The sequence below is a fragment of the Oncorhynchus tshawytscha genome, linkage group LG21 (genome assembly GCF_018296145.1).
Source record: "Oncorhynchus tshawytscha isolate Ot180627B linkage group LG21, Otsh_v2.0, whole genome shotgun sequence".
NCBI classification, from domain to species: Eukaryota; Metazoa; Chordata; class Actinopteri; order Salmoniformes; family Salmonidae; genus Oncorhynchus; species Oncorhynchus tshawytscha.
In genome coordinates, this window is record NC_056449.1 from 19966395 (window position 1) to 19982378 (window position 15984).

General features: G+C 42.6%; 1 protein-coding gene across 1 annotated transcript; it reads right to left on the reverse strand.

Annotated features, from left to right (window-relative positions):
• Nucleotides 1–651: 651 nt before the first annotated feature.
• Nucleotides 652–13776, reverse strand: LOC112221080 (SAM and SH3 domain-containing protein 3). Its single transcript, XM_024383179.2, has 8 exons — nucleotides 13585–13776; nucleotides 10816–10905; nucleotides 8942–9076; nucleotides 6223–6361; nucleotides 5765–5922; nucleotides 2752–2970; nucleotides 2332–2476; nucleotides 652–1550 (listed from the first exon to the last, which is right to left on the reverse strand). Exons 1-8 carry the CDS (start codon nucleotides 13651–13653, stop codon nucleotides 1306–1308), a joined length of 1200 nt encoding a protein of 399 aa, XP_024238947.1. The 5' UTR covers nucleotides 13654–13776; the 3' UTR covers nucleotides 652–1305.
• Between the last annotated feature and the right edge of the window lie 2208 nt (nucleotides 13777–15984).

A 15984-nucleotide genomic window follows, 5' to 3' on the forward strand; every position in this document is an offset into this window, starting at 1 on the left:
AACCTTCCTCCCTGACCCTCCACACTACATCCCTCCTACCTTCCTTCCCTGACCCTCCACACTACCTCCCAGTGAGCCTTGTCTTTACTGGACTCAACCCATTGACCTGACACTAAGCTCTGATCCAACCAGTAAATTCTCCGGACTACTTTCGAAGGTTGTCAAAAAGATCTGCTCACAATCAATTATTTGAATCATCTTCAATGGTCAAGAAATTTGAGCACAATCAGAACGTGGATAAAATCAGGACACATGTTGGCACCAGGTATAAACGGCACTATTAACAGTGCTCTCTGTGTGCAGTGGTAGGGTTCTGTCCTATAGTGTCTCTTGTGTAATGCCCAGGTTAATTGACTATAAACGGTTTAATTTCAAATTGAATACAGAAAAGTCTACCTAACAACTATGACAGACAATACAGATGTCAATTAAGAACAAATTCTTATTTACAATGATGACCTACGCTGGGCAAGTTGTGCGCCGCCCTATGGGACTCCCAATCATGGCTGGTTGTGATACAGCCTGGATTCGAACCAGGGTGTCTGTAGTGACGCCTCTAGTACTGAGATGTAGTGTCTTAGACCGCTGTGTCACTCGGTAGCCCTTTAGCTTTGGTGGTGTCAAATGTGTAAAAGTTATACAGTCCAAATATTCATGGTTTTATTTAAGTTTATTTCCCAAATAACAGATGCAAAAAAACATTACATATCAACACAATTAAAATGTTAAAAATGAACAGAGAGCTTGACAGAATAAAGGATTTTTTTTAAAGTGACAGAAAATGTATATTTCCTACCTATCCGTTGATGGGAATATGAAATACGTGACCATATCAGGTCAGAAACACATTGAAGAATAATACAATTTGTATGTCCTCACTAAGGTCTTTAATATCCATGTCAGAACTAATAGTAGCCTGGAAAGATGACAAGAAGGCTCTGAGTTGATACAAAATCCACTCAGGCCTGCTCAAATGACATGGTATCAGTGAAAAGGATGACACTTGCGCAATCAATTAATATTTACAGCTTGACCACGCCAAGCTTTCAAAAGTCTTGTATTCTTCCAAAACATTTCCAACAGTTACTGGTGAAGCTCCGGCTGCTGCCTTGTGACCTTTGTTTTAAAAGTGTGCAGGCCACAAATGAAAAGACACTCCCTCTCAATATATATGGCTTAATCCTGACTATCACTCTATCCTGATAGTTTGAATCAATCAACCAATTGTCGTTGGCTTTTGATAAAATGTCCATCAGTACAGTCAACCAACCAAGGCTCATCATTTCCAGAGCCTCTCTTCAGTATTCAGGTGACCACCACATCCACTGTAAGCTCCTGCAGTTGCTCCTCAACAGAACTCAGCTGCCCCTCTTCATCCTGGTGCTGCTCTGGCTCCCGGTTAGACTTCTGCTCTGTACCTGGCTCTCCCTCTGGTTCATGGCGCCCGTTCTCCAGGTTTTCTGTGCTCTCGAAGCAGCCCGAGTCCCTGGGTACATCACCCTTCTCCTCAACGCTACTTACCTCCTCCTCTGGCTCAGACTCATCATCCGCTGAGAGGGACAAAGACAAGACAACCATCACCTCAAGTGTTGGTACAAATGCCATTATTTCAGTATGTGCCTCTAACGTTTTGACTTGACTTTTAAATTGCCTTAAAGTCAAGTGCAGAGCGGTCAGTGCAGTGTGGTTCGTTTGAATCCTGGCCATAGTGTATAAAATTACAACAGGGAAGCATGTCGGAGTTGCTAGCCCCTCAGGCTAAGGGCCAACCAAGTGGTTATGTTCCAAGCAGAGGAAACAGCTAGAGAAAGGTGTTTAAATGAGGGCTAATGATCTGGCTGGAGGAAAGAGAGCTTCCATATCAAAAGTGTTTCTGAGGGCCAAATGGGGTTTCCTACAGGCTAATGAGCACAACGAGAAAATGTGAGCGGAATGTTGTACCATTACTGCACAGTGAGCCTCATAATATTAAGCTAATTAGCGAACAGTTTTCCCAGAAAGGAGAGAAAGCTGGCGATAGCACTGTACAGAGAAAAGAGTACACTTCTAGGCCTTGCTGAAAATGTCCTGCATTACATTACATCTTGAAGTACCACATAAGAGGCTATGAGGGAAGCTCCCAAGTAGAAGGTGAAATTGACTGTATATACAAATAAATATATACAATTTGCTGATTGATTTTAAGTACATTATTGCATCGACTAGCTGCAGTAAATAATGGTATCTGTGTGTGGTGGGCCTCCTGTAGGTGTGTTTATGTGTGATCCTAATGTGATCATGGGCGTCCTATAGTGCGAGTACGTTGTTATATGGAATGGATAGTGGACCTACATTCACGCAGCAGCTCAGTAGCAGTCAGGATCTTTGTACGTTGTTCAGCATCTGTGATGTTGAGCTCATTGAGGTGGGACTCCTTCAGTCCGCTAAAGTCCTCCAGGCTCTGGAAGCCATGCATAGACAGCAAAGAGCCCAGCTCCTGAACGACAGGGAGAAGCATCGCATTAGCATTACACAAAATCCAAAAAGAAAGGTTAATTGACAGGGAATTATGAGTGCTTCGAATGAATTGCAATTATATGAGATGCGTGGTCAGGTATTTATCCAATTTCACTAAGGTCTTTATACAGCTCTCAGTGTTTAAACTCTTCCCAACTCAACTGATCCAAGTTAGTAATGATTGCTCTTTGATTGCGTTCTCTAAGCCACCCGTCTATTTGAATCTCTGAGATTAAGAGGATATGATTGTCTTACGATGAGACCGATCCTCTCCAGAACTTCCTCCAGGGTCTGGGGCTTGTCTTTGGCCATGGAGCGGCGGTTCTTGCCGGAGCACCTCTTCCTCATGGGCGGTGTGGTCTCGTCCGGTAGGATGTTGACGTAGATGAACTTAAAGGTCCCCACCTTGTTGTTGAGCTTCCCCGTCCATGTGCCCACCGGGTCTTTCTCAATTATCTGGATGATGTCACCTTTCTGCAGGAGAAACAGTGAATGATGACTACCTCCATCCAAACACAATCTGCATTACAGTTACATAAACAGTGAATGATGACTACCTCCATCCAAACACGATCTGCATTCCAGTTACATAAACAGTGAATGATGACTACCTCCATCCAAACACGATCTGCATTCCAGTTACATAAACAGTGAATGATGACTACCTCCATCCAAACACGATCTGCATTCCAGTTACATAAACAGTGAATGATGACTACCTCCATCCAAACACAATCTGCATTACAGTTACATAAACAGTGAATGATGACTACCTCCATACCAAACACGATCTGCATTCCAGTTACATAAACAGTGAATGATGACTACCTCCATCCAAACACAATCTGCATTCCAGTTACATAAACAGTGAATGATGACTACCTCCATCCAAACACAATCTGCATTACAGTTACATAAACAGTGAATGATGACTACCTCCATACCAAACACGATCTGCATTCCAGTTACATAAACAGTGAATGATGACTACCTCCATCCAAACACAATCTGCATTCCAGTTACATAAACAGTGAATGATGACTACCTCCATCCAAACACAATCTGCATTACAGTTACATAAACAGTGAATGATGACTACCTCCATCCAAACACGATCTGCATTCCAGTTACATAAACAGTGAATGATGACTACCTCCATCCAAACACGATCTGCATTCCAGTTACATAAACAGTGAATGATGACTACCTCCATCCAAACACGATCTGCATTCCAGTTACATAAACAGTGAATGATGACTACCTCCATCCAAACACGATCTGCATTCCAGTTACATAAACAGTGAATGATGACTACCTCCATCCAAACACGATCTGCATTCCAGTTACATAAACAGTGAATGATGACTACCTCCATCCAAACACGATCTGCATTCCAGTTACATAAACAGTGAATGATGACTACCTCCATCCAAACACGATCTGCATTCCAGTTACATAAACAGTGAATGATGACTACCTCCATCCAAACACGATCTGCAGTTACATAAACAGTGAATGATGACTACCTCCATCCAAACATGATCTGGCACGACTCCAACACCATCATTAAGTTTGCAGACGACATAACAGTGGTAGGCCTGATCACCGACAACGATGAGACAGCCTATAGGGAGGAGGTCAGAGACCTGGCCGGGTGGTGCCAGAATAACAACCTATCCCTCAACGTAACCAAGACTAAGGAGATGATTGTGGACTGGAGGACCGAGCACGCCCCCATTCTCATCGACAGGGCTGTAGTGGAGCAGGTTGAGAACTTCAAGTTCCTTGGTGTCCACATCAATAACAAACTAGAATGGTCCAGACACACCAAGACAGTTGTGAAGAGGGACAAAGCCTATTCCCCCTCAGGAAACTAAAAGGATTTGGCATGGATCCTCAAAAGGTTCTACAGCTGCAACATCGAGAGCATCCTGACTGGTTGCGTCACGGCCTCTGACCGCAAAGCCCTACAGAGGGTAGTGCGTACGGGGCCCAGTACATCACAGGGGCTAAGCTGCCTGCCATCCAGGACCTCAACACCAGGTGGTGTCAGAGGAAGGCCCTAAAAATTGTCAAAGACCCCAGCCACCCCAGTCATAGACTGTTCTCTCTACTACTGCATGGCAAGCAGTACCGGAGTGCCAAGTCTAGGACAAAAAGGCTTCTCAACAGTTTTATCCCCAAGCCAGAAGACTCCTGAACAGGTAATCAAATGGCTATTTGCGTTATGTGCCTCCCAACCCCACTTTTTACGCTGCTGCTACTCTCTGTTTTTCATATATGCACAGTCACTTTAACTATACATACTACCTCAATTGGGCCGACCAACCAGTGCTCCCGCACATTGGCTAACTGGGCTATCTGCATAGTGTCCCACCCACCAACACCCTCTTTTACACTACTCTCTGTTCATCATATATGCATAGTCACTTTAAGCATATCTACATGTACATACTACCTCAATCAGCCTGACTAACCAGTGTCTGTATGTAGCCTCGCTACTTTTATAGCCTGTTGTTTTATTTCTTTACTTACCTATTGTTCACCTAATACCTTTTTTGCACTATTGGTTAGAGCCTGTAAGTAAGCATTTCACTGTAAGGTCTACACCTGTTGTATTCAGCGCACGTGACAAATAAACTTTGATTTGATTTGAGTTACATGCTATAAGATCACATACATTTGTGGTATATGTCACTCTATACTTCACTGAGCTACTCTAATACTACTGTAATTGTACCCTACAAAGGGCAATGTCATTGGGATATTTTTTAGACCAGAGGAAAGAGTGCCTCCTACTGACCCTCCAACACCACTTCCAGCTGCATCTGGTCTCCCATCCAGGGACTGACCAGGACCAACCCTGCTTAGCTTCAGAAGCAAGCCAGCAGTGGGATGCAGGGTGGTATGCTGCTGGCAATACTACAGTAATTGTACACTTCACTGAGCTACTTTAATTGTATACTTCACTGAGCTACTATAATACTACTGTAATTGTATTATTCACTGAGCTACTGCAATACTACTGTAATTATGTGATATGTCTAATCTGATCAGCGCTCAGTAAGACTGGCTCCTACAGAGAGTCAGCCATGGATAATGATTAAGGAACCATTCTTTTATTTCACAATCTGTTAACAAGTTCCCTAGGGAGGGTCTTACTTGGTAGTCTGCCTGAACCAGTATAAATGCTGAGTGTACCTTCAGTCTGGTTAAACTAGTATAAATGCTGAGGCATACTTAAATCTGGTTAAACCAGTCTACTTACTTGGAGCTTGAGGGACTCAATGTCGTAGGGGCTGGGGATGAAGTCTGTGTGGACGCGGGCGCGACCACAGAAGGGGCCTGTGTAGGGAGGACTGGACTCCTCCAGCCTCATGCTGTCTCTCTGGCTGTAGCCACTGTCTAGGCTCTGGCGGTCCCCACCTGCAGCACGCATAGACAGACAATCGCAGGCATTGTCAGCTTGTCTAACAGCCTTATAGTCCCATGAAGGGTTTCCCTGAAAATAAGAAGCTGAACTATACTCAAAACTTTTAGCCATACCATTCCAATATTCCCAAGCTTGTGGCTGTGCCATGATTGGTAATGGGAGCGCCCAGCAACCCTGGACATGTCTATGATTAAAATTCATATCTACTATAGGCTTCTGATTTGAATGTAGTGGGGGTTAGCTTTATGTACTTGACTTGTTAGACAGGTTCAATAAAATATATTTTAGTTTACACCCAGAGAGCTGGCGAGAGAGGGGGCTGTAGATGGTGTCCTCTGAGCCTGTGGAGCACACGGAGGTCCTATTGCCTGCTGTCAGGTCTGGCATCCAGTCTGTGGTGGGGGACGGGGAGCCCTCCTCACCACTTTCCCCCTGTACATAGAGGATATTGATTAGTGTTCAACAACAGACAGTGCATTCAGGTCAACATTTGCCCTAACCACAGACATACTGTATATTCATTATACAATATTTTGTTATATATATGGCCATAAAATGAGGCTGTAGTACATATACAGACAGCTTGACAACTGAGGGCCTTCAGAAAAGTCTCCAAAGTAGACTGTGCTGTAGTGTGGCCTCATATGGTAGAACATCTTGAAGCTGTGAAAGTCTGAACCTTTTTGGGTGCTGTTTGAATGTGACCACTAGGGGGAGACATTGTCAACCTTTTGAAAATATTCAGGAAAAGAGGTACTGATACATATAGAGTGCGAAGTCAGAAGATTACATAGAGTTTAGCCAAGTACATTTAAACTCAGTTTCACAATTCCTGACACTTAATCCGAGTAAAAATGTCCTGTCTTAGGTCAGTTAGGATCACCACTTTATTTTAAGAATGTGAAATGTCAGAATAACAGTAGAGTGGTTTTTTAGCTTCTATTTCTTTCATCACATTCCCAGTGGGTCAGAAGTTTACATACACTCAATTAGTATTTGGTAGCATTGCGTTTAAATGGTTTAACTTGGGTCAAATGTTTCGGGTAGCCTTCCACAAGCTTCCCACAATAAGTTGGGTGAATTTTGGCCCATTCCTCCTGACAGAGCTGGTGTAACTGAGTCAGGTTTGTAGGCCTCCTTGCTCGCACACTCTTTTTCAGTTCTGCCCACACATTTTCTATGGGGTTGAGGCTTTGTGATGGCCAATACCTTGACTTTGTTGTCCTTATGCCATTTTGCCACAACTTAGGAAGTATGCTTGGGGTCATTGTCCATTTGGAAGACCCATTTGCGACCAAGCTATAACTGATGTCTTGAGATGTTGCTTCAATATATCCATATTTTTCCTTCCTCATGATGCCATATGTTTGTGAAGTGCACCAGTCACTCCTGTAGCAAAGCACCCTCACTACATGATGCTGCATGTTGCATCCCCCCCGTGGTTCACAGTTGGGATGGTGTTCTTTTGCTTGCAAGCCTCCCCCTTTTGCCTCCAAACATAATGATGTTCATTATGGCCAAACAGTTCTATTTTGGTTTAATTAGAGGACCAGAGGACATTTCTCCAAAAATTAAGATCTTTGTCCCCATGTGTAGTTGCAAACCGTAGTCTGGCTTTTTTTAATGGCGGTTTTGGAGCTGTGGCTTCTTCCTTGCTGAGCAGCCTTTCATGTTATGTCGGTATAGGACTCGTTTTACTGTGGATATATATACTTTTGTACTCGTTTCCTCCAGCATCTTCATAAGGTCCTTTGCTGTTGTTCTGCGATTGATTTTCACTTTTTGCACCAAAGTACGTTCATCTCTAGGAGACAGAACGCGTCTCCTTCCTGAGCGGTATGACGGCTGCGTGGTCCCGTGGGGTTTATACTTGAGTACTATTGTTTGTACAGATGAACGTGGTACCTTCAGGCATTTAGGAATTGCTCCCAAGGATGAACCAGTCTTGTGGAGGTCTACAAAAACAATTCTGAGGTCTTGGCTGATTTCTTTTGATTTTCCCATGATGTCAAGCAAAGAGGCACTGAGTTTGAACGTAGGCCTTGAAATACATCCACAGGTACACCTCCAATTGACTCAAATTATGTCAATTAGCCTATCAGAAGCGTCTAAAGCCATGACATCATTTTCTGGAATTTTCCAAGCTGTTTAAAGGCACAATCAACTTAGTGTATGTAAACTTCTGACCCACTGGAATTGTGATACAGTTAATAAATAATCTTGTCTGTAAACAATTGTTGGAAAAATTACTTGTGTCATGCACAAAGTAGATCTCCTAACCGACTTGCCAGAACTATAGTTTGTTAACAAGACATTTGTGGAGTGGTTGAAAAAGGAGTTTTTTAATGACTCTAACCTAAGTGTATGTAAACTTCCGACTTCAACTGTGTAATATATATATATATATATATATATTATATTATATTATATTATACACACACACAGCATTGTTTACTGTTTGGGGTTTTAGGCTGGGTTTCTGTATAGCTCTTTGTGACATCGGCTGATGTTAAAAGGGCTTTATAAATCAATTTGATTGAAATTGGATTGATATGTAGATATATCCATGATCACTCAAATGAAGTGTCTGTCATTTTCAGGGTTAAATATCTATGCCTAAAATTGTGTTTTTTATTTTACACATTTAAAACTATATTTGAATATAAATTAATTGTGCAATCATACATTATGTTCATATTTACAATATAATTGTCATTTTTGTAGACAACAGGTCAGTTATGATGATTTTTTTGGTAAGAAGACCTACCCACGATGTTAGGGTTGTGACTAGATTACTTTTCATAACAGGTGACCATTTTAGCTCACCCTAACCCTTTTCCTAACCTTAACCTAATTCTTGTAAAATACCACTTTAATTCTCCTAACCTGTTATGAAAAAGTAACTTCCGGTCATCGCTGTACTCCACCTACCTGATGTTAGCTTTGGAACATTCTTTGCTAAGACCAAACCAGATATACTACATTACCCATAATACATCACCCTACACTTACCCCCTCTGCCAGAGCCTTCTGTACCCTCTTGGAGGTTTTACGGGTCATGGTGCGTGAGATGACGTTACGCCACGACTTCTTCCCCTGCTTGCTGCCACTCTTCACTGCCTCCTCCTCAGACACATCCTCCGGCACCTAGAGGGTTACTTTTGGTTACCATTTCAACATCTACTTAAGTGAATTTTTGTAAGGTGGGGGTGATGTGCACTGCTGTTATCTGTGTAGGATCACAAGAATTGTGAATTCTCAGACACAAATTAAGTGCACAGGGTCACCTAACTGTTTTTATTCACTAAAATTATAGTTATCACAGTAACTTGGGTGGGGATGTGCTCTAGTGGTTCACACGCACGCATGCTGCGATTCACACACACACAGATTGCAATGTGTGACGTGAATCGGTGATTGGGACACTGTCGGTGAAAGTGCTTCCAGTAAAGCTTGGCTGTGATGAAAACTTGTGTGTGTCACTGGCAGCAGGCCAGAACATTTTGACCTGAAGGCGCCGTCTTGGTGAGAGAACAGAACAGAGTAGAACATAACAGAGCAGAGTAAAACAGAGCAGAGTAGAACAGAGTAGAACAGAGCAGAGTAGAACAGAGCAGAACAGAACAGAACAGAGCAGAGCAGAGTAGAACAGAACAGAGCAGAGCAGAACAGTGTAGAACAGAGCAGAACATAACATAACAGAGCATGGTACAGTCAGCACCACAGAGAGTTATACTAATTCCTCCTCACAGGGCTACAATCAGACAGTACGGCTGTGTAGTTAACATGGAAGCCTTCAGCCCCAAATTCAGCATAACAGACCACATGTGCTGTAAACAAATACTACAGATTTCTCACATACATAGAGCAAATAGAGACATACTCTCTCACGCTGACATGCATTTGTACACACACACGGGGCACATGCACACAAACCGTCCACACACTATACATGCTTGTGCACAGAAAGACAGGACTGGAACAAAATAATCCCTAAACAAAATCATAGGAGCAGCACGTGGGTCGATAGCTCATAATTAAACCATGTCCCTCACAGTTAATGGAACAGATAGGTTCTGGAGATGTCATTAGCTCTAGTGAATGGATCCCACTGTGAAGAACCAGACTGTCTCGAAGACAGCAGCCATAAGTTCCCTGCTTGACTTCACAGAGAACATCCTGCTTGTTTATTTCAGTCCCGTCTCTCGACGTTTACACACAATTCTAAGCTTCATCCTCTGTGAACTTCCTCTCCTTGTCGAAAACTCCTTCTTAACTGCTGTCTCTGTCTTCTAACCTCCAGTCATACAGTTTGTAAAACTACAGTAGCAAAATAACAGTGCTGTCTATTTCCGTTTGATGTTATTGTCATCAATGTGAAAGTGAGGAAGTACAGAACTTGGCTATTGGTTGTTTGACAGGTCTTTGTTTTGGGCAATTTTGGGAAGCATAAATTGCAAACTTCCTTCATGGTTAGATATTCAAACACTTTCGTGAGTTCGCCCTTTGTGTTCATTAAATAGACAGTGTGCGGTGAATGTGGGTATGGATGAAAGCAGTATGTCCCCCGTCGAGGAACAACCACTTTTAGAATTTCAGTAAACAGAGAGACTGAAACAAACTATGTATTTCCATAATCAATGGTTGGTATTAAACTGTTACATGATGGAACTGTGATTACGTTTGGCTGCTAATGGAAGACAACAGAGGCTTTTGTTTGTAACAGAGGTAGTTTGGTGAACCATGCTCGTGTGATGAATAACCTTGTCTGAGCCCTGAAGAATTGCATTAGCTTCCCAAGGTAATGCCTAGGCTTTAGCTCCGCGCGCTGACACAGCGTAGTGGAGACCCGAATTCAAAACCAGTCAGTCACACTGTAAACTTACTGTGTAGTCCAAATTGAACTCCTTGTCCAGCACTACAGGGGACTTGGGCTTCATGAAGTCCTTGAAGCTGCTGGACCTCTGCAGGGTGAGCTGTGGAGACAGAGAGAAATACACAGAGGACTCATGTAGAGGAGACCAGAGAAATACAGAGGACTCATGTAGAGGAGACCCAGAGAAATACACAGAAGACTCATGTAGAGGAGACCCAGAGAAATACACAGAGGACTCATGTAGAGGAGACCCAGAGAAATACACAGAATACTCATGTAGAGGAGACCCAGAGAAATACACAGAAGACTCATGTAGAGGAGACCCAGAGAAATACACAGAGGACTCATGTAGAGGAGACCCAGAGAAATACACAGAGGACTCATGTAGAGGAGACCCAGAGAAATACACAGAGGACTCATGTAGAGGAGACCCAGAGAAACACATTTGAGTCATAACAGAAGACCCTCTCAACATACAGGTCACATCTTAAAGTCTTAAGCCTATAACATTTAATCAAAGATATTTAGGCACCCAGAGAGTTCTTCTAGTAAACTTCACAGAGACAGTTGGGATAAGAGGCAATGAGCCAGGAGAAGATAGAACATCAGCATGATGTCTAAAATACAGAGCCAAAATGTCATTGTGACCTGGGTTACTGTCACTGTGACCTGGGGGGTTAGGCCTTGTTGCCGTTTAGGCCTGTGTTACAGTTTAGGCTTCTTTGGGGGTTTAGGCCTGGGTGACTGCTTAGGCCTACTGTTAACCACTTACAGTAATGACAATATTTTAAACATTTTACATTTTTGTAGCAACAACAAACTCTGTATCATCAAGTTTATTAAATGACAACTTAACAAAAACCTTTCCTCTTATATTATGTAGAGCCTAGATCCAGCTAAATGTATCTGACCATTAGTCCTCAAAACATTTGAAACAATTGTGTGCAGAGAGAGAGAGAGAGACAGACAAATGTCTAGTCTATTGTTTGCGTCCTGAGATAGCACCTATCACACTGATGTTTCACTATACCTGGTATCATGTCCTTCTCTGTAGAGATTCACAGAATACATCACTACATCAGACAGCCTTAGTCATAACGCTAGCTCGGCTGGTCGTCATGGGATATGTAGTTATATATTACGGGATATGTAGAATGACCCACTGCTTACGCAGATATAAAGAGCCTAGACACAGATCGATAACATTATGGAATACTGTTCCCAAATGATCAAACAACCGTTATATGGCAAAGATAAAAGCTGAAGTCAGGTATATTGTGTTGAGGCCTAGTCTGTGTTGAGGCCTAGTCGGTGTTGGAGCCTAGTCTGTGTTGGAGCCTAGTCTGTGTTGGAGCCTAGTCTGTGTTGGAGCCTAGTCTGTGTTGGAGCCTAGTATGCTTTTATTTGCTCTATGCCTCTACCTCTAATCTCTCCAATGCATTTGAACAAACCTCTTCTTTTGTCTTGACATCTCTGATTCTACACTTCAGTTATGAATTTCAAATGTTCCCAACTGTATACTCCAACTTGGAGTAATTACACATATGATTTGGTCTCAATTTGATACTGTACTTGTTGCTGTCTAACATTTTTCATTGTTGCAGTTCCCTATAGAGATAAGCAGCCATTACTTTCCACATGAGGCCATGGCCTATCTTCACCTCTCCTTCTTGCCCCTAGTTAAAACCCACAGGAAGTGGGTACATGTTGGCCAACTGTTGGCAGCTAATCGCTGTAGATGTCTAGACAGCCTTGGTGGCTGTGAGAAGACTACATACTAATCAAACCACTGAACCAAAGGAGGGGAACAACCACTCAGAGACGAGAGTTTTAAGTTTAAAATGATAGGCATTAGTATAATCTAATATCCATTAGGTGATCTTGCTGAGGAGCAAATCATTTGCCTTCTCAGGCCTCAAAACACACTGAAGCCCATGTTTCAGGTACATTGACTCTACAGTGTCTCTGCTCCTGAGTCTATACAGTTGACCTTTCTCATCCAGGACTGATTATAGTCGCAAACTATCACATGTGGTGGTGAGGAGGAGCAATGGCATTAAGGTAATGAGGTGTGTTATAATGAAACCTGGATAGGAGCGTGGAACATGGGTGGCGGATGGAAAACAAGGGCACTGGTTAAGCGTAGGAGGATAGCTGTTACCCAACCAAGCCAGTAGAGCTTTAGAGCATGAAGCCACGAAACTCTGACTCAAACTGAACTTAGCGTCTATGTCCAAGGCCAACAGCAATGAATCATACAGCAATATTAGAGAGGAACTAACGTGTTGTGCCGTGAGAAGCATTATTTCATGTTTTTAACCCTGACAACCAAGGCTTCCATCTATTTCAGTTCTACGTTTTAGAATGTTTTTTCAGGTCACCACAAAAGTTTCTTCCTCTAAGCCTGTGTAGAACATCCTGTCAGTCTTTGCAGCCCATGTAGGCAATAGGCTAAGAGGTGTATCTCAATGTTGGGGTTAGTCCAGTATAATGGAATGAACCAGAGAAAGTAGCACTCTTCTAAATTACTCTCCACGCCGTGTTCATTCATCAGCAAGATAGAGCAACACAAAGTGTCCATCTGGTTCTATCATATATTTTCACACAATGTACTTATTTCACTTGTTCACTTCTCATTTGGACAAATAAATAGGCCTATGCATTTTTGATAGACATCTGAGTCCAAAGCCCTTTTTGCAGTGTGCACACAGCCCTTCTCCTCTTGTCATTGCACTTCGTATCATCATCACTCACAGACAGACAACCCAAACCTCCTCACCTTCTTCTTCTGCACCTTCTCCAGCACCTGCTCCTTCTCTGAGGCGTTGGAAGGTTTTCGCCGTAACATTGTTCCTCTATGGTTCCTCCTGCAATTCTTTGTGGTCAAAAGTGGAGAGACGGGCACCAATGCAGACTTCAGCGGCTCCTATCACTCTGTTGTCACTGCTAGAGGACAAAAACGTAGAGACAAAAAGAGTGACTTCCTGTTTGACAGAGACTGAGAGGAAGTCACATGACCACACAGGAAATAGAGAAGCAGACTTCTGTAGGCACTTTGGTTTGAGTTTGCCAGAGAAACTCAACTTTGCTTGTATTTTTCTTTTCTTTCTTTTTCTTTTCTGAATACCTTTCTGTCCTAGGAGTTTTGGTTCTACACCGCTGGTGAAAGAGATGATTCATCTCTAGGTTCACAAAGAGTAATGGTTGATCTATTCAGAAAAAGTAATGGATCTAATCTCATTTCTCTAACATAGGGGATAATTAATATAAAACAGAGATGACCATTATTTCCAAAAACATGTCCCGTCGTGACAAAAATGCAGAACTAGTGATTGCCTTCCTCTCATGCTGGTCTATATTTGCCTATTACAAAACAAGAAAAAAATCCCATCTATCCGAGTGGGAGAAATGAATCATCTTCGCATGTTCTGCCAGTCACATTCTGTTAAAAGTCTCTAAAGAACACATCCCTGGGTCGCTCCTCTATTCAGTTCGCAGCAGAAGGTGACTGGAACGGGCTGCAAAAAACACTCAAACTGGACAGTTTTATCTCCATCAATACCTTCAGAATAAATCATGGACACTCTTACTGACACTCATATCACATGTGCATATACTGTAATTTATACCATCTAATGCACCTCGCCTATGTCGCTCGGCCATCGCTCATATTTATATGTACATATTCTCATTCGGTAGTTGTTGGGCAATTGTTAGATTACTTGTTAGATAGGTGTGTATTAGGTAGTTGTTGAGAATTGTTAGATTATTTGTTAGATATTACTGCACTGTTAGAACTAGAAGCACAAGCATTTTGCTACACTCCCATTAACATCTGCTAACCATGTGTACATGACCAATAGAATCGTATTTTATTTTATTTGATCATCAATTAAATTGTGAGTTTTAATACTTGGTTGCAAATAATTTGCAGTCAATGACTGCCTGAAGTCTGGAACGCATAGACAACACCAGATGCTTGGTTTCTTCCCTGGTGATGCTCTGCCAGGCCTTTACTGCAGCTGTCTTAAGTTCTTACTTGTTCTTGAGGCGTTTTGCCTTCAGCAAGTTAAATGCACGCTCATTCCACATTCCACTTCTTTACCTTAAAAAAGTATTGGGTTGCTTTCACAGTATGCATCGGGTCACTGTCCATCTGCACTGTGAAGGGCCGTCCAATGACTTTTGAAGCATTTGGCTGAATCTGAGCAGATAATATAGCCCTAAACACTTCAGAATTTATCCTGCTGCTTTGTCAGCAGTCACAGCATCAATGAATACCAGTTCCATTGGCAGCCATACATGCCCACAACATAACACTACCTCCACCATGCTTCACAGATGATGTGGTATGCTTTAGATCATGAGCAGTTCCTTCCCTTCTCCATACTCTTCTCTTCCCATCATTCTGGTACAAGTTGATCTTTGTCTCATCTGTCCATAGGATGTTGTTGCAGAACTGTAGACTTATTTAGATGTTTTTTTGGCATACTATAATCTGTTCTTCCTGTTTTTGAGGCTTACCAATGGTTTACATCTTGTGGTAAACCCTCTGTATTTACTCTGGGGAAGTCTTGACACAGATACACCTAAACTAACCTCTTTCAGGACCCTGACCCAAAGATAATTTGTAAAAATCCAAATAACTTCACAGATCTTCATTGTAAAGGGTTTCAACACTGTTTCCCATGCTTGTTCAATGAACCATAAACAATTAATGAACATACACCTGTGGAACGGTCATTAAGACACTAATAGCTTACAGACGGTAGGCAATTAAGGTCGCAGTTATGAAAACCTAGGACACTAAATAGGCCTTTCTACTGACTCTGAAAAACACCAAAGGAAAGATGCCCAGGGTCCCTGCTCATCTGCGTAAACGTGCCTTAGGCATGCTGCGAGGAGGCATGAGGACTGCAGATGTGGCCAGGGCAATAAATTGCAATGTCTGTACTGTGAGACGTCTAAGACAGCACTACAGGGAGACAAGACGGACAGCTGATCATCCTCGCAGTGGCAGACCACGTGTAACAACACCTGCACAGGATCGGTACATCCGAACATCACTCCTGTGGGACAGGTACAACAACTGCCCCAGTTACACCAGGAACACACAATCCCTCCATCAATGCTCAGACTGTCCGCAATAGGCTGAGAGAGGCTGGACTGAGGGCTTGTA